Raw genomic sequence first — 18,710 nt, 5'->3', positions numbered from 1 at the left:
TCCTCGGGGACGTTTACCTCAATGGTAATTAGATTCTTAATTGGGTAATTACAGGTTGCACGTCAGTCCCTCCCCCATGTGTTCTGCCTTACCTGGGGGGGACCTAGCCCCTTCCTTTTACACAGGCATACACTGAGGCTCAGAGAGGTTAAAGGGCTCGGCAGAGGTCACACAGCCTGGAGATGGCAAGAGACAGAAGGACGGGCGGTCCGGTGGTGCTCTTTGCAGGGCCCCGGGCAGGGGGTGGCACAAGCAAAGCCTCCGAGGTGTGAGATGCTGGGATGTGCTGGAGCCACTCCCTCACCTCTCCAGCCTCACTCTCCCTCCCCAGAGACCTCTGAGCCCTGTCCTCTCCCTGCTCAGAGATCTGGCTGCAGCCCAGGGGCCATTTGGCAGATGTTTTCAACACATCCAGATCCAAATGCTGCCTTCCTTCCTGTTCCCACAGAAAGGATGAGAGGGACACCGTCAGGCACGCCCACTGTGAGCAAACCGCCCCCTCCCCCCGAGGCTGTGGGGGCCGCGGATGTCTCCCTGTTCTGTTGGGGGAGGCCTGGAATGGGCCAGTGGCAAGCCAGACCTGGCCTTGGTGGGCAGTGCTCTCTGGGTGTCTTCTCACCCCAAACACAGGCATCCACGCACGCACACGTGTCTGGTCTCAGGCGCAGAGCGGTGCCAGATGTGGGAGGCACACTCCAGATTGGCTGTGGAGCCTTCGTCTCCTTGAGCCTCTGTTTGCTTATTGGTAAAATGGGTATGAAATATTAGCACCGGCCTCAGGAGGCCTGTGATTGAGCATGGGATAACGGACATTCATGCCGCGTTCGGCCAGGTGTCTGGCACTTGGTAAACCCTTGTAAATATTAGCTCTTGTCCCATTATAGAGACTGTCTAGTGTAGTTGACAAGAGCTCAAACTGGACTTGAATCCTGGCTGTGCCCCGAGCGTGTGACCTTGAGCAACATTGTTGACCTTTCTGATCTTGGTTCCTCACCGGTCAGTTGGGGGTGGCAGGGGATACAGTGAGGCAGCGGGTGCTGCCCGCTCAGTGCCTGGCCCAGAGAGAGCACTCTTGCCTGTTAGCATTTATTGGTGTTGGAGGGGCCAGTCCAAGACCCTTGTCTTCCCTCATGACCTTGTGGGTCGCTGGGACCAGGTAGCCTCCGTGCCAGCTAGAGCAGGGGCATTGTGGGGCATGGCCATACCTGGCTGGGTGTCCTGGCCCTCCTCTAGGACCTTTGTCCCTGACTGTCCCCAAACCAGAGCCCGACTTTCACCCAAGGAGGCTAAGCTGGATTGAGCTCTGGGCTGGGAGGCAGGAGCCCAGAGTCCGTCTCTGCTTGACTCTGGATCTTCTGGGGAGGCCACGTGATTGTCCCTAATCCCTCTCTGGGCCCTAGTGTCCCTGCCTCTTCTGTCCCCACCCCCCACCCCTTGCTACTCCTGGAGTCTTTGCTTTTGAGTGGGGAGGGAAGTGGAGCTTTGCGGAACCTGTGCCTTCCTTGGGGTCCAACTGCAATGATCTCATCTGGAGACTTGACAGACCTGGGGGTTGGACAGAAGGGATAGCAGATGGCTGCCCTAGCCTCTCGGGGGCCTGGCATGCCGCCTCTGTGGCCACTGTTGGCCCACCCTGCAGGTCAGCCCTTCCGGGCTGGGGTGAGTGCCCCAGGCCAGAGCCAGGGTGGCAGATGGGCAGGCAGCCTGGGGTTAGCCTGAGGGAGGGACCGTGGTGGCCAGGGCGGTGTGAGAACAGGAGGGCCAGGCAAAGGCTCCTGTCCCTCCCTGGAATGGTTGCTGTCCCACAGACAGAAAGTTTTGGGTCCTGCAGCTCAGCTCTGTCATTCTTCCTGGATCTGTCTGCTTATCGGCAGGTCAGGTCCCTGGAATCTGGGGAGGAGGTGACATATTTGGGAATGCAGCCTAGGGGTTGAGAGGCCAGGATTTGAGGCCCACCACTAGGCTCCGAGGCCTCCATGGGCATTGGCTTCACAGAATCACAAAATTAGATTTAAACACAGCAGCACTGACTGGAGGTGGTTTTCTGCAGGGGAGTGGAACAGGATAGGAATCTTCCTCTCTTAGGACCTCTTTATTAATTGGGCAGCTTTTTATTGAGTTGATCCTTTGTGTGCCAGGCACTGGGCTAGGCTCTGTCCTCCTGAAGCTCACATCTTAGTGGTAGATACCGACATTCCATAAGCAAACAGATCCATAAGTAAAATAGTTAACATCACAGATAAGCCTGTGACACGTCCCATGAAAGAAACAGGTTTGAGATGGACACAGTGGGCCTAGAGGGGTCTGGAGGACTTCTTTGAAGAGGAGGCATTTACATGGGGGCTTCGAGCAGGAGGGGAGCCAGGAGTGCAGAGATGCGGGGAGGGAAGTCTGGGCAGAGGGACCAGCAGGGCAGAGGCTTAGTGGTGGGACAGGCGAGGTGATTGCTGGGAGAATGGCCAATGCGGGGAGGTAAAGAAGGAGAGGTGGGCAGGGGTCGGGCTTTTGTCTTGCTGTTAGGTCAGGTGATTTACATACGGTAAAGGGAGTTTCGCAGATGCATACAATTCTGTAACCACCACCACAGTCGAGATGTGGAACGGTCCCAAAAACTCCTCCTGGGCCCCTTTCTAGTCAATTCCTCCTCCCTCAGCTTCTGACAACCCCTCATCTGTTTTCTGTCTCTACAGTCTCGCTTTTTCCAAAATGTCATAGAAAGGGAATCCTCCAGTGGCCTGCTGAGTCTGGCTTCCTTCACCCGGCAGAATGCATTTGCGCCTGGGCCACGGTGTTGAGGGTCTTTTTCATTGCTGAGTAGTATTCCCTCATGTGGAGGTGCCGCTGTGTCTCCATCCACCAGCTGAGGGATGTTTGGGTCGTTTCCAGATTTTGGTGATCATTGGAGAGTTTTAAACAGGGGAGTAACGTGGTTAAAAAAACAACTCCATGTACTAAGTGGAGAACAAATTAGTGGGGAGAAAACTGGCCGTCCCGAGGGTTAAGTTCAATGATTTGGCGATGAATCTGGCTCACTATAGAGACTCAGTAATTGTTCATATAAAAAGGCTGTGCCTGGGGCAGCCAGGGAGGCTTCTTGGTGGAGGTGGCATTTGAGGTGGAGGGGTGAGGAGGTGGGAGACATACAGAGTGGAAGGAGGCCCAGGCAGTACAGAGTCCCTGTGGGAGCTAGTGGGGCTGAGACACGCACCCTGCGCCGGACTGAGCTTTGGTGTACGAGGGCGGTCTGCGGGGCTCACATCCGAGCTCCCTGGGGTGCTGGGTGAACAGGCATCCACCCTAGCCTTATGGGGGCTGACTCTCTTGGGTGGGAGGTAGCTGGGGGATCTCTGCTCTGGTATAGTTTCTTCTTTGGTAGCTGGTAAGAGGTGACATCCTCCTGCCTTCAGGAACCTTCTGTCTCCTTGGTCCCCTCCCTGCTCCCTCAGGGCTGGCTGGCAGGTGTTACTTGGGTTCACACCAGCCACTTGCTGTGTTTCTGCAGAGGGGCCTCGGGTTTGGTCACTTTCATCTCTGGTCCTGCAGGTCAGGAGACCTTCTCACCGTCTACTCCTCCAGACCAATTCCATCAGACTCATGCATCTGGAGTCATTGTCACATGCAAGTGTTCCAGTGGGCCCCAAACCTAAACTCCCCCCCTTCTGTCCTCACTGTACAAAGATTCATCATCTTATATGTCTGTGTGTTTCTTGCAGAAAGGATTCTTTCCTGCAGCATTTAAAATGTGGCTTGATGGGGCGCCTGGGTGGCTCAGTGGGTTAAGCATCTGACTTCGGCTCAGGTCATGATACCAGAGTCCTGGGATCGAGCCCTACATCAGGCTCCAGGCTCAGTGGGGAGTCTGCTTCTCCCTCTCCCTCAGCCCCTCCCCCCCACTTGTGCGCTCTCTCTCTCTCTCAAATGAGTAAATAAAATGTTAACAAAAATAAATAAAATGTGGCTTGAAAGTGGAGCTCTGCTTCTCTAGCTTTGTGCCCCGATGGAGAAGAGAGAAGGTCGGGGGTGGGGACCCAGACCCCACAGAGAGGGCAGCTCCGGAAGGAACACAGGCTCCCTCTTATTTTGTGCAGTGGACGCTCTCTGCTGAGAATAATTCTCAGAATAATGTTTTAAAATGTTTCAAACACAAAGGAAACCAAGTATATTGAAATGTAGTTATCAAACCGTATTTCTGAGTTATAATATAGTAATATATGTGTTTATTAACTCATCAGATCTGGTGACTAGTATGATTTCAAAGTACTGATGAGTGTAAACACCGTGTTGACATTTCTGGAGCTCTTCCGTGGCGTGAAAATATCTGTGGTTTCTCTTGGTGCCAAACCCACGAGTACCGCTGATACACCTGTGACTTGTCCAGGATAGAAGGAAATGTTAATTCTTAGAGCTTGGGGAAAATACAGACACGCTTTTTTTTTTTTTTTCTCCTTCCCATCTACGTTCATGGGCTCCCTGAATTTTGATGCAGACGGAAGAGTCTGATGTCTGCAATCTGAGTCCTGCTCGGAGGTCTCTCTGTGTGACTTTGGGCACAGTCCACCTTCCCTGTGTTCCCTCTGCAGTTCTTCATCTCTAGAACAGAGGTGGTGATGACGCTCCTGCCTGTCCATGGGGTTTCTGTGACGACCCATGAGATGATTCAGATGGAAAGTCTTTGTGAACTGTGAAGCCCCGCACTGCCAGGCAAGGTCTCACCATTATTAGCGGTAGTCTGAGCTCATGTTTGGTCCTCTGGCCCAGAATGGACTAAGAGACTCTTCGTGGCCAATTCCCCCGGGATTCCTGGGAACTGATGCATTTCGGGGAGCGGGTCTGCCTCTGAGAGGCTGCTTCCTGCAGGCTGGACCTCATGGATCGTCGGGAGGGTGTGTAGGGGGGATGGACAGATACACTTTGTGGGCAGGGAGTGGGTGGGTAAGCAGGAGTTCCCTGGGTAGAGAGACCCTGTCCAGGCGCTCCCTGACTCTTTGCAGCTGGCCTGGGGCTGGGATCTGGAGAGCCTGCCCACCCTGGTCTGTGGGGAGAGACTGGACGGGAGAGACTGGACGAGGCAGAAGCCACGCTCATCCTTCCCGGTCATTCATCCACCTGTAGACAGTGACGAGGGCCGGTCCTGGGGAGTGCTGGGGCCAGACACGAGTCTGACCTGGTGCCTACCCTGCTCCCAGGTCTTGAGGAAGACAGACCTGAAAATAGGCAAATGCAACCTGAACTTGTTAGCACAGAGAAGAATGGAGTTCAGAGAGTGTGGTTTGGGGGAGGAGGGAATACTCTGGAAGGATGACATAAATTAGGAGTTAGCCTGGCAAAGGCCATTCCAGTGGAGGGACTAGCCCAAGCCAACCTGGGAGTAGAACACGGTTAAGGGCCTTCCTGGATTCCAGCTCCACCGCTCTCTTGCTTGAGCAGCTCTGGGAAACTTGTGAGCCTCAGTTTCCTTGTCTGCAAAAAGGGAACATTTTCAGTATCTACCTCACAGGGTTGGGAAGAGGGTCAGATTATTGTGCATGACTGGGAATTATATCAGACTGATGAATCACTGACCTCTACCTCCGAAACTAACAACATTATATGTTAATTTAATTTAAATTAAAAAAAAAAAGAAAAGAGATTATTGGGCACGTATGTGCTTGGGCTGCAGCCTGGTCATTTGTGAGCCTCCTGATAGGTAGTAGTGTTTTTTTTGTTTTTGTTTTTGTTTTCTTAAAATTTTACTTATTTTTTTATATTTTATTTCTTTAAGATTTTATTTATTTGACAGAGAGACTGCGAGAGCAGGAACACAAGCAGGAGTGGGAGAGGGAGAAGCAGGCTTCCCGCCAAGCAGGGAGCCCGATGTGGCAGACGCCCAACCGACTGAGCCACCCAGGCACCCCAAGATTTTACTTTCTATTTTTTTTTAAGATTTTATTTATTTATTTGAGAGAGAGAGAATGAGAGACAGAGAGCATGAGAAGAAGACTCCCTGCTGAGCAGGGAGCCCAGTGCAGGACTCGATCCCGGGACTCCAGGATCATGACCTGGGCCGAAGGCAGTTGCTTAACCAACTGAGCCACCCAGGCGCCCCCCAAGATTTTATTTTATTTTATTTTATTTATTTTTTTTTAAAGATTTTTTATTTATTCATGAGAGAGAGAGAGAGAGAGAGAGAGAGGCAGAGGGAGAAGCAGGCTCCCAAGGAGCAGGGAGCCTGATGTGGGACTCGATCCCAGGACCCTGGGATCATGACCTGAGCCGAAGGCAGACGCTTAACCATCTGAGCCACCCAGGCGCCCCCAAGATTTTATTTTTAACTAACCTCTACACCCGACGTGGGGCTCAAGCTCAGGACCCTGAGATCGAGTCGCATGCCCTGCTGACTGAGCCAGCCAGGTGCCCTGTGATATCTGGATGTGGGGGGCAGAGGATGCAGGGGCAGGGGTGGGGGGGATATGAAGGGGGCAGAAACAGGGAGGAGACCCAGGACAGTTTGGATTCCAAGGTAAGGGACTGGACCTATTGCAGAAGCCAGGGGGAAAGAGTGGAGGAGACAGAAAGTGACCTTTTTTTTTTTCAAGTTACCTCCGATAAACAGGAATGACCTCTGTAATCAGAGCAAAATAAACATTTTCAATGAAGACTGCTCTGGCAGTAGGCAGGATGCCCCCATTCCTATTCTCTATCCCTGCCCGCACCCCCCTTCTCCGTCCATGTTAAATAATCAGCGTCAGCTTCAAGGGGAAGAGACGGTCAGCTTGAAGGAGTGGCAGAGGAGAGGGAGGGCTGTCGAGGGGCTGGCAGACCATGCCTGGTCTGAGCACCTTTCCCCGGCTTCTTTAGGCTGGACTTTCTGACTGTGGGATTGAGAATCAGGGCCCCCAGGCTCTGGGGTGGGCACTGCTGGCCTTTTCCTATCTGCAGGGGAGAGTGAGGTTTGGGGTTCCCCTAGCAATGTTGGGGGTTCTCCAACAACCTTGCTGTGTAGCCACTGGGCCTGTGGAGTCCAGTGGAGTTTGTGCCCTCCCTCCCACTTGCACACGGTTGGGGGGTCTGGGAGGGAGGAGAGGAGCAACAAGGGCCCTGAGCTGTCTGTGAAGGAGCTGAGAAGGCCGGGCTCCCCTCCCTCTCTCGAAGCTCTGTCCGTTGGGTCAGACTGTCACCGGAGGGCTTTTTAGGGCCAGGGGCTGGACTGGCGGACTGAGCAGCCCTGGGCGATTCAGAGGCTCAGTGAGGTCTAAGAACCTCTGGAGTGATGGGGCACCTGGGTGGCTCAGTCGTTAAGCTTCTGCCTTCGGCTCAGGTCATGGTCCCAGGGTCCTGGGATCGAGCCCAGCATCGGGCTCCCTGCTCCTCGGGAAGCCTGCTTCTCCCTCTCCCACTCCCCCTGCTTGTGTTCCCTCTCTCGCTGTGTCTCTCTCTGTCAAATAAATAAATAAAGTCTTAAAAAAAAAAAAAAAAGAAGACCCTCTGGAGTGAAGCAAGGTCCTGCCCCTCAGGGTCCCGTCCCAAGGGCCTAGCAGCCCCTCTCCCTGACCCCACCTCAGGCCCTGCCCGAGCCCCGCATTCACCAGCCTCTGCTGCCCGTGTCCCAGCCGACCCGGCCCGTGTGGGCCACAAGCCTGCCTTTGTGGACTCGCCCTCCTGCATGGGCCGTGCCAGGAAGGGCTGACCCGCATTCTGGTTTGCAGCTGGGACAAGCCCCCATGGGCTTGGGCCCCCCTCCTTAGCCCCATGGGGAGATGGAGCTGGCATGAATGCAACATCCTGCATTTTTTAGAAACTGACTGTGGTCCAGGGCAGGCCCTGGGGAGCCAGCTGCTCATGTGAGAAAGATCATTGATTCATTCACTTGTTCAATAGATGCTTGTTGAGGCTCTGCTCCTGTGTCAGGCCCTGGTCTTGTGGTCCTGCCACAGATGGCTCTTGCCCTTTTAGGAAAAAGACTGGAAGGAAACCCCCTGCCTTAGAGTCACTTGGGGGGCCCACTCCCAGAGTTTCTGATTCAGTGGGTCTCAGTTGAGGCATGAGAATTTCTGACAAGTTCCCCAGTGATGGTTATATGCTGCTGGTCCAGGGACCACAGTTCGAGAGCCAGTGTGACTTAGGACCAGGGGGAGGAATTATGAGTGATTTAGGTTTCTGTACTTTCAAAACTGTTTCTGTGATCATGGTTTACTATTATAAATAGAAAAATCAGTTATTTAAAAGTTAACAAAATAAATGGTCCCCCCAGATTGACTCCAGTGCTCTGGATGTGGTCCTGTGTTGAGTGATGTCACCTCCCATGACTTAAATGTCATACATCTATTAATGTAGCCCAACAGTATGAGCTTTAACGTTCTCTGCCCTTCCCCTTGGTTCACGCTGAGCTTCAGGTCCACTTAGACCTCCATATCCTCCCTGTCACCTGTCAGTGTGACTGCAGTGAGAATAAGTGAGATGTTAGGAAATAGCAGGGTGGGGATTTGAACACAGGCTCATCTGGAGGCTGGCTTACTTTGGGTTTAGCTGACTGGCCCATACTTCCTGAGTGCCATTTCCTTTATGCTTCCTTAATCCACCAGCTGAAATGGAGTGTGGACCCCTCACTTCCTCATTTCTTTTGACCGGTGTGATCATTGATTGCCCTACTTCCTCTTTTTCCACTTTTAGTTCTCTGTCCACTGGGCATGGTGGCAGTGAGTCTGTGTGTATATTGGGATGGAGGTGGAGACGGGGTCCTGGTGAGGTAACCCTTCCTCTGAGCTGGTGTAGGCAGAATCATCCACTTTGGGGGTTGCTGCTGAAGCCATCCCTAGAGGAGATGCCGTGGTGGCAAGTGGGGATTTAGTCCTTGGGTTGACGGTGGGAACGGGGCAGTATGTCATTGGGAGAAACAGATCCTTGCCCCCTCTGTCTTCCTCTCCTGAGTTCAGGACCAGGTGAACAGTAGTCTGCAGGAGTCAGACAAATGAGCTTTCACATTAAGAACTGGCCTGCTTCCTAACCCAGCTCCTGAATTAAACTGACCCACCCAGTCTCCAGGGGGCACTGGACAACCTCAGGCCATGCCCCCAGAGGGAGCCACTCAATTTCTCTGGGGAAAGGAAGGCACAGAGGGGCTGGTGAACACACTCTGCATTGTGGCCCCTCTCTAGGGCCCGCAGAGTTGTTTTATTTTTTTTGCTTCTTGGACCCACCTCCCTGCCCCCATCAGCACCACCCTTGGGTGCTTTCTCTGGCTCCTCAGGGATGCCTTTGGCAGATCATTCCTCCCCTGTGACTTAGTTTCTCTTCTTATTTATTTTTATTTTTTGTAAAGCTTTATTTTTTATTTAGTTGCCAGAGAGAGAGAGAGAGAGAGAGAGACCACGAGCAGGGGGATCGGCAGGCAGAGGGAGAAGCAGACTCCCCGCTGAGCAAGGAGCCCGATGCAGGACTCAATCCCAGGACTTCAGGATCATGACCCGAGCCGAAGGCAGACACTCAACCAACTGAGCCACTCAGGCGTCCCTCAGTTTCTCTTTTTAGTATACCATCTTATTTAATTCATTCAGTCATACTAAGAGTAGATATTATTTCTATTTGTGACTCAGTTTTCACATTTGTTATTAGATATAATAATTATCTGTTTCTCCTGCTGGGTTCCTCACTCACCCCCTTACACTCTGTCTGTCTAATGATTGTTTCAGGTTGGTATGTCTTTTTTGTAGTTGTTTATCTAACTGCACATGGTATACTCATTTAGTTAATGTTTGTTGGGAGTCTGTGGGGTGCTAGGCCAATGCTGGGTGTGGGGACACAGCAGGGATCGGGGTAGACGTGGGGTAGTGCCCCAGACACACTCTCAGAGGGGAGACAAACTCTTAAATAGAAAATTCAGACATGCTCATGGTGACAAAGGGGAAGTAAGGGACATTTGGGAGCTGGTGACAGAGGTGGTCAGGAGCTGCCCTGAGGAAGTGAGGTCATCCCCCAACATCCTCCACTTAAAACCCAAACCCAAACTTCTTCTTGGCCCTTTAAGGCCCTGGGTGGCCGATCCCTGTCTGTTTCCCCGGCCTTAGCCCACCCTCCTCTAGCTACCCTGGCCACCTTGCTGTATTCCGACACACTGGGCTCTGTCCTGCCTATTAGCCTTTGCACACACTGGACCCTCTGCCTAGAGGCATCTCTCCCTGGCTGGCTGTCTGCACGGCTGTTCCTTCTTCCCTCAGCTCAGATGTCCCTTCTTTGGAGATGGCCACCCTGACCATGTCCTGGGACACAGCCTTTCCCTAGGGCTGTAGCATGTTACCTAGGTGTGGGGGTTTTTTTCTTGCCATTTATTTGGATTTTTTAATTTGTTGGTTTATCATGTGTCTCGCTAGTGAGATCTGGGGCTCCGTGCAGAAGATACAGAAGGGGCCCCATCAGTCTTGGTCAGTACTGTCCCTTCCCACCCCCCGTGCTTGGCACAGGGCCTGGCACAGAGTTGGTGCCCGTAAATGCTTGTTCAATGAGCCTGTCCTGCTTCCCCAGAGCAGTTAGTTTCCCTATTGCTCTTGCGACAAATCACCACAAATCAAGTGGCTTAAAACAATCCCAGATTATTATCTTAGCATTCTGGAGGTTAGAAGTCTGAAAATTGAGGTGTTGGCAGGGCTACGCTGGTGAGGCCACATGGCGGGGCTCTGGGGGAGGATCGACTCCGTTTTCCAGCTTCTGGACGCGGCCTGTATTCTCCACTTTGTGACCCTTCCTCCATCTTCAGCGCGTGTCCGTCTGACCTCTGCTCTGTCACATCATCCTACTTTGATCCTCTTGCCTCCCTCTTACAAGAACGCATGTCATTACGTTGGGCTGCCCAGAGAGAATACAGGAAAGTCTCCCAATCTCGGGATCCTTAACTTAATCTCCTTCGCAAAGTCCCTTTTGCCGCGTAAGGTAACATATTCACGGGTTCTGAGAACGATGACATGGATGTCTTTGGGGGGCTGTTATTCAGCCTAGGAGAATGTTGGGTGTGGCCTGCATTCAGAGCCTCAGGCCACGGCCACAGGGCCCGGTGGTGACCTGACCGCCCTGTCCCCCTGCAGGACGAGATCGAGGAGCTGCGGGCCGAGATGCTGGAGATGCGGGATGTCTACATGGAGGAGGACGTGTACCAGCTGCAGGAGCTACGGCAGCAGCTGGACCAGGCCAGCAAGACCTGCCGCATCCTGCAGTACCGGCTGCGCAAGGCCGAGCGCCGCAGCCTCCGAGCCGCGCAGACAGGCCAGGTGGATGGGGAGCTCATCCGTGGGCTGGAGCAGGACGTCAAGGTAAGCACCAGGCCTCCCCCCGCAAGCCCCGGTCAAGCCCAGGTCAGCTCACTCCTTGTGTGTCCTTGAGCAAGTTACTCCACCTCTCTGGGCCTCAGCTTCCTCATCTGTAAAGTGGGGATCCCTGGTGAACTGACAGGGGTGCCCCAAGGTAATATCATAAATAGGAATCCTACTCAAAACAGCCACTCTGACTATCAACCATGTGCTGGGCTCTGAGTTGTCCCTGCACCGTCTGGGGAGGGTTCTTTGGGTTTTTAAAAATTTTTTTTATTTTATCTTATTTTTAAGTAGGCCAATGCAGGGCTTGAACTCACAACCCTGAGATCAAGAGCTGAGCTGAGCTCAAGAGTTGGAGGCTTAAGGGGGCTGGAGCCACCCAGGCGCCCCTGTGGAGGCTTCTTTATTGTGCTAAGGAGCATAGTGAAGGCCTGGAGTTGGATAGGGCTGGTTTAAATCTGGATTCCAAAGTGCCCTAATTTTGAGATTTTGAGCAAGTCACCTAAGTTTCAGTTTCTTCATCTGTAAAATGGGTATCACAGCAGCCCCTGCCTTGCACGGTTCTCTGAGGGTTAGAAGAGAGAATACAGGGAAGATGTCACTGTAAACCCTCAAAAATGTTAGCTGTTACTAGTCCCATTTTCTAGATGAGGAAAGTGAGCCTCAGAGAAAGGACGGACCTGTCCAAGGTCACATGACACTCAGTGTGTAGTGGTTACAGTGCAGGCTTATCAGCCTCCTGTGCCTGGCCTGGCCTCCCTCCCCGCTGATGGGCTGGAAGCTGGCAGGAGGGCCCTACGGGAAGAGCCGACCCCCTGCCTGTCTGTGTGTCCAGCCCCCGGCTCTCAGAACTCAGCCCAGTGTGAGCAGGGGGTGTAGGAGCTGGGGGCGGGGGTGCAGCCTGGGGGCCCTAGGGGCTCTTCCTGCAGGGGTGGCTTCTGAACCCAGGTCTGAGGGAGAAGAGGGCCTGAGCCCGGAGTGGGGAGGAGGAAGGCTGGGGCGGGGAGAGAGCGCTCTCCGTAAGGGTCGGGAGGTAAACCCTGACTGCCGCCAGCCACGGGCCGGCTCGCATTTCCCATTGTTTCTGCGGGTGCGCAGTTGGGATTACAGGTCGGTTGTGCAGGGGAGGAAACTGAGCTCGGAAAGAGTGTGCCTCCCAGGCCAAGGCTGCCTGACCGGCAACCCCCGGGATAAATGCTTGCACAGATAGTCACACTCCAGGCACTGGATGGACGGGGCGTGGGGTGGGGAAGAGCCAGGGAAGCTCAGACGAAGCATAGTTGGGGCCTGGGTGGCTGGGGATTTGGGGCCGGGACACCAAAGAGTCAGCCTTAGAGAGATTGGGGGGCTGGGCGGGGAGGACCACCTGGGCCGGCTAGCCAGCGCCTCCGTGGGAGGAGCCAGAGCAGCTGGTGTGCGTGTGGGAGGGGGTCTCTCGGCTCCCGGAGCAGGGAAGCCGCCCCTTCTGTTGGGATTTGAACTAGCCAATCAGCGTCCACCTTGCCCCCTTCTTCCCCCTCTTCTCCCCGCCCCTGCAGCTGGAGCGCTGAGCTCATCCCTGCAGGCTCAGGCTGGATGCCTTTGGCCACCACACTCCTCCCCACGTGCTGGACTTGTTCTCAGTCACTTTGGGGGTTCTCAGAATTGTGGTGTCTCCTGGGGGGGCTTGATGGGCCCAGCTGGAGAGGGGACCTCAGAGCTGGGTATCCCTGGGGACTCTCTGACTTGCTCTGCCAGCTCCTTGCCCCCCTCCCCCCGGGACTGGCATGGGGCCACCTCTTAGGGCCTCAGTTTCCCTTTCTGTTAAATATGGGGCTGAGAGCAGCCAAATCTATAGGGCTTTTGCAGTTCCAGTGGTTTTGTCGAGCAGGCAGGTTATTGGTGAGGCCACCAGGAATAACACCTTGGTATCCCTCCCTCTGGCTCTCTCACTGTCTGTGGTCCTCACAGCCTGCAGGCCCCACAGAGCCTCAGTGGGAACATTCATGAGGCGGGCAGGGTGGTGGTGGTGCAAAGACCTGCTCTCCCACTTGCTTGGTGTGTGACCTTTTGGAAAGCTGCTCCACACCCCTTGTGGAAAAGGGAGATTAAAACTAGATTCTACCTAGAGAGATTTTTGCGAGGATAAAATGAAATGGCGCAAGTAAAGAGAGTGCTGGCCACAAAATCTGGCACGGGGTGTTCACCCGGCAAAGGAGCAAATGTTGGTTGTGGTGTTACTGTTCAGGAGAAGGTCCTAGAAAGCACTAGTTAAGGGCAAGTGGCTGGGGCAAGGGCAGGGAAGGGGAGGCCAGAATCTCAGCCTGCCTGTGTGGATAAGAATCCCCTGGAGGGCTTGTCCACAATGCAGATTCCCAGGCCCCACCTCCCATTCCCCCTCCCTGAGGATTCAGAGTGACAGTGACAGGAACGCCTGTGAGCTGAGAGGCCTGATGAGAGGGGGGCCGTGGCCTGGAGGCTGCTGGTTGCATTTGGCAGGAGCCAGGCCTCAGTGCTGTAAACAGTGACCTCATGGCTGAGTGCATTGTTTGTGCTTTGGGGATTTGCCCTGGTGTCCGGAAGCTGCAGCCGCTTCACCTCCCATAGTATCTCAGCTCCCGTACCCTGGGAGTAGTTGGGAAGATCGTAAGATGATGAAACGAGACAAGCAGGTGGGGCCCTGTGAGCATGTGACACCATGAACCCTCTGCTGGGCTTATTATTAATACTTTTAGTACTGATATTAACATAATGTCTTTAGGCTTCGGGCCAACAACAGGGTCAGATTGAGAGCAGGACCCTAGAGTTGACCCACCTGATTTCAGACCTTGTTTCTGTAGCTTCCTAGCCACGTGCCCTTGGGCAAGTGACCTTTCCTTTCTGCACCTCAGAATGGGAATAATAAAGCCCTTCTCGAGGGATGAAAGGCATGTGGTGTCAGGAAGTGAGAGCCGATTCTGTAAGTCATCCCATGAGAGGCAAGAGCACCCAGGGCTACTGAGAGAGAGGAAGGGACGGGTGGAGGCCACCAGACTCCTGCCCTCCAGGCTACCATGCTCTTCCTCTACCAGGGGCAGAGGGTTCTGTGGGATCTGAAATTAAGGGCTCTTTTGTTCCCACTGCAATCCTGTAAGCTCCCTGGGGTTGGGCTTTCTTGACATAGCAACCCTTGGGGGTGGGGGACAAATGGGGAAGGCGATCCTATGGAGAATGGGGTGGAAGGAGCCTGGGGACTCATGGGAGGGATGAAATCAATAGAGTCATTTATGAACCCAAGAGGACCCAGGAATCCACGGATCATGACTTCTTGTGGGGGAGTGTTGGCTGCCAGGTTGAGGCCATGGTAGGGATGGAGCAACCCCTCAGATGGAGAGGAGCTGGCCCCAAGTGGGAGCGCAGTTAGGAGAGAAGCCCTCACGTGAGTCAGGGACACAGCCCTCCCTGGACAGTGGGTGGGGTGGCTGGTTGAGGGGAGCATCCCCCTCATCAAGTTAGGAGAGGTGCAGCTCCCCATATTTCAGGCATTCACTCCTTCACCTCCCTCTCTTTTCCCTTTTTGGAACCTTGGATTTGTTTGTTCTCCAACCAGCATTTCCTGGGCACTGGCGTGTGCCAGACCATGTCCTACTGCTGGGACACAGGGAGGTGAAGGAGCCCAGGCATGGTGCGGGGCCTTCATCTCTGTGCCCCACCGCTCCTGCCCCCACAGCCTCAACAGGATGAATGAATAAATGAATGAATGAATGGAGTATTGATCAGGGCAGGGACTTTCTGGGTGACTTAATAGCCCCAAACTGGAGATCACAGCCAAGAGCCTGGGGCTGAACACTTCCAGCAAAATCCCTGACCCCAAACTCGAGAGTGAGGCCCAGTCCAGTAAAACCAGTGCACAGAGGTGAAGCAGTGATCCTGGCAGTGCATTAAAAAGTTGTATTTCTTGATGTTCCAGCTACCAGCCCAGGGACTACATCATGTGTTCCTCACAGCGGCCCCTGGGAGTGGGCTGTCTCTACTCCACTTACCAGTGACCACACCGAGACTTCGAATGTGTCAATAAACTTGTTGTGGGTGTCCACACGGAGAGCGCTGGAGTCATATTCAGTCTAGCTCTCCCCACCTGCCAAGTCCTTGTTCTGCTATTGAGGGGTTTGTGGACGGGGGATAGATTCCGGCTGTCCTTGGTGATCCTCAGGGGCAGAGAGCAGCAGTGGGCAACTGACGGTGGGGGAGGCAGCGCCGAATTCCCTTTCTGGCCGTTGTTTTTCCTGGCCTGCCTCTCATACTGCCAATGGGTCCATGCCGAGCTGGGCCTGGGCCCAGGCAGAGGGCAGAGCCAGGGAGGGCCCTCTTCCCTTCCGGCGTGGAGGAGGTGCCATGGCCATTTTCGAGACTGGCAGGCATGGGCTGTTGGGCTGTCTGCCCCCCACATACCTCTTGCTGGCAAAGCCCTTGGACCCCTCCAGAGCCGCTGACCACGTTGGCCTCTCGGGCAAATCCCAGGGGCTCCCCCCAGCTCGGCTCCGCCTGGCTAGGCATGACCCCGAGTCAGGCCACTTAGGCTGTGAGCCTCAGAGAGAATTGGGGTGAATGAATCTGGCACACGGTAGGTAGTCAACAAATGATAGTTGTGATTTACCAGCTCAGAAGGGCCTTCCGCATCCCCAGAGGCTCCCCTTTCCTGGCCTTTGACCCCCAGGGTGTCCTCGAGGAAATGGGGTGCTTTGCTGCAGAGCCCTGGCACCAGGATTGACGTTTGCAGCTCTGTTAGTTCCTTTCTGTACGGATGACTTGGACACGTGCCCAGCCTTTGTCATTTAGAGCGTGTTCTATGGCCCAGACAATTGGGAACCAGCCTCATGGTCACACCATGACCTCCAGCAAGTCAAGCCCCTCTCTGAGCTTTGGCATGACCATTCCCCCAGCACACACTGTGCTGGCCCAGGGCCCAAGTTTTTTGTGCCATAGCTGATTCGGTCCTCCTGCAGGGCCCATGAGGTTGCTGCTATTATTGCATCCATTTTGCAGTTAAGGAGACTGAGGCAGAGTGTGGAAATGGTTTGCCCAGGATCCCCTGCTGGTCACTGGCAGCAGTGGGATTCAGATGGCTCTGGGGCTGCCCATCTTGCTCTGGTTTCCACTCCAGCTGACTTCCCTCCCTTTAAAATGAGCTTCAGGCCCCGCCACAGGCTCTTGTGAGAATTGGAAACACCAACTGCGCTGGATAATTGAAAAGGCCTTGCAAAGAACAGGCAGGGCCTTTCCAGCTTCCTGGGGACTGAACTGTGATGTAGACATTGGGAACACGGGGTGCCTGGGTTTGGGTTTTGCTTCTGCTGTTTCCTGGCTGTGTGACCCCGTACCCTCTACTGACTTCTCTGTGCCTCGGTTTCCTCATCTGCTAAGTGAGGGTGGTGAGAAACACGGTGTGCTGGGGGTTGCTCTGCAGCCAAGGTGGGGGGCAGGTGGGGTTCCCTGCTCTCATCACCCATCCTTGCTCAGGTCTCTAAGGACATCTCCGTGCGGCTGCATAAGGAGCTTGAGGCCGTGGAGAAGAAACGGGCGCGGCTGGAGGAGGAGAATGAGGAGCTTCGGCAGCGGCTCATCGAGACCGAGCTGGCCAAGCAGGTGCTGCAGACGGAGCTGGAACGGCCGAGAGAGGTGAGGGCCCTTCTGTCCCAGGCAGGGCCAGGCTGGGGCAGGGGGGCGTGCGCCGGGGGCTCTGAACCTCTGTGTCTGCACGGTCATGTGTCCCTGGCAGAGCTGTCTTCGTCACGCATTCATCCCCGCAGCACACATTTCCTGAGCACCACTGTGTACTCTGTGTGCCAACCCTGAGGACACAGTGGTGAGTGGAAGACACGGGTTCCTGTCCTCAAGGAGCCCATAGGCCAGGGAAGGAGACAGTCATCCACCAAAGAACCGCAACCGTGGGAGGATTAACTAAGGCAGCATTCCGTGGTGCCCAGTGTGGGGTCGGGCCCTCTGCCTCAGTTTCCTCACCTACAGAACGGGACAGTGATGCCCTGAGTGTTGTGAGGACTAGCTGGGATAACTTGTGTGCACCTGCTTTAGGGGCTGCCATTTGGTGTGAAGGCGGTGCTGGGGCTGAGCCTCTGGCAAGCCTCTCGACACAGATTTTAGGACGTTAGTCACTTCCTGAATGTGGCCCCCAGGCACTAGCCTGTCTTTGCTCATGTGAGTTCTTCCACTTGCCTTCTGCTATGTGCTGGGCATGCAGCGTGTTAGGTACCATGCTAGACACTTTACCTCAACAATTTCCATAAAGGCCCAGTGAGGTTGTGATTATACCCGTTTTATGGATGAGGAAACAGCCCCTGAGAGAAGGAGGGATGTCCTCAAGGTCACACAGGGCCCAATGGGCTCTGCAGAATGCCTCTTGAAAGCCATCAGCCTAGGTGACCCCTAGGGACTGGAATCCTCCAGAATTCAGGGGTCTGTGTTCCAGACGGCCCCGGGTGGCTTCTGACCACAGAGGCACATCTGGACCTCAGCTATCTGGCTGCTCACGAGGGTATCCTAAGATTGCACGTTGTTCTAGGGCATTCCTCACCTTCCCCGAGGGCAGGCATGCCAGTGTTCCAGGCCTGAGACACCACAGCCCTGAAGCCAGAGCAGTCCTCCGGCTGCCCTTCCTCCTGGGCATGTTGGTGTGACGTGCCAACGGCTTCTCAGTGTAGAGACAGGGGACATTTGCTGCTAAGGGCTGCCGTGGGGCTCTGCTCTGCTCCAGGGCTGGGTGGGAGGCCCCCTCTCTCAGGCAGCCTCCTGCCCCTCTGTGGGCTGGCCTACAGCACAGGGGACTGTTGCCGCCCTTGATAGTGAAAAGGGGAGACATTTTCAGAGAGTGCCTTGAAGCTTAGCATATTTCGTTTTTATTCTTTAAAGATTATTCATTTGAGAGAGAGAGAGTGCATGAGCAGGGGGAGGGGCAGAAGGACAGGGAGAGAAGCAGACTCCTCACTGAGCACATGCAGAGCTCAGTCTTAGGACCCTGAGATTATGACCCGAGCCCAAATTAAGAGTCAGACACTTAACTGACTGAGCCACCCAGGTGCCCCAACTCGGTGTGTTTCTATTGTAAAGAGAGGAAGCTGAGGCCCAGAGGGGGACAGCTTGCCTGACTTCACCCCCCCCTTTCTCGGCAGAGATGTGGCTGAGATCCCGAAGCCGTGCCCCCTCTAAGTCTCCGTTTCTCCATCTGTGACATCGGGATAATAACAGTACCCAGCTCACGAGGTTGTTTATGACGAGCAATAAGATTGGGTAACCATAGAAGACTATGAAGAAGTTAAAAAGGATAAAGTAGTATGGCGATTCCTGAACAAATTAAACATGCAATTATTATATGAGCCAGGAGTTCCACTTTGGGATTTATGCCCCAAAGAATGGAAAGCAGGGACACGAACAGATATTTGTACTCCTCTGTTCCAA

General features: G+C 54.2%; 1 protein-coding gene across 1 annotated transcript in view; it reads left to right on the top strand.

Annotated features, from left to right (window-relative positions):
• MTCL2 (microtubule crosslinking factor 2) overlaps window positions 1-18,710 on the top strand; it is a 69,225-nt gene that overhangs the window by 10,129 nt on the left and 40,386 nt on the right. Inside the window, exons 2-3 of the mRNA XM_028118941.2 lie at window positions 11,055-11,279; window positions 16,758-16,916. Of these exons, the coding sequence (XP_027974742.2) occupies window positions 11,055-11,279; window positions 16,758-16,916 (384 nt within the window). The remainder of the gene's footprint in view (window positions 1-11,054; window positions 11,280-16,757; window positions 16,917-18,710) is intronic.

The sequence above is a fragment of the Eumetopias jubatus genome, unplaced genomic scaffold (assembly GCF_037043125.1).
Source record: "Eumetopias jubatus isolate StellerSeaLion01/CBP00866 unplaced genomic scaffold, mEumJub1_p1.0 scaffold_9, whole genome shotgun sequence".
Lineage (NCBI taxonomy): Eukaryota > Metazoa > Chordata > Mammalia > Carnivora > Otariidae > Eumetopias > Eumetopias jubatus.
This window is presented reverse-complemented; position numbering and strand designations above follow the sequence as displayed.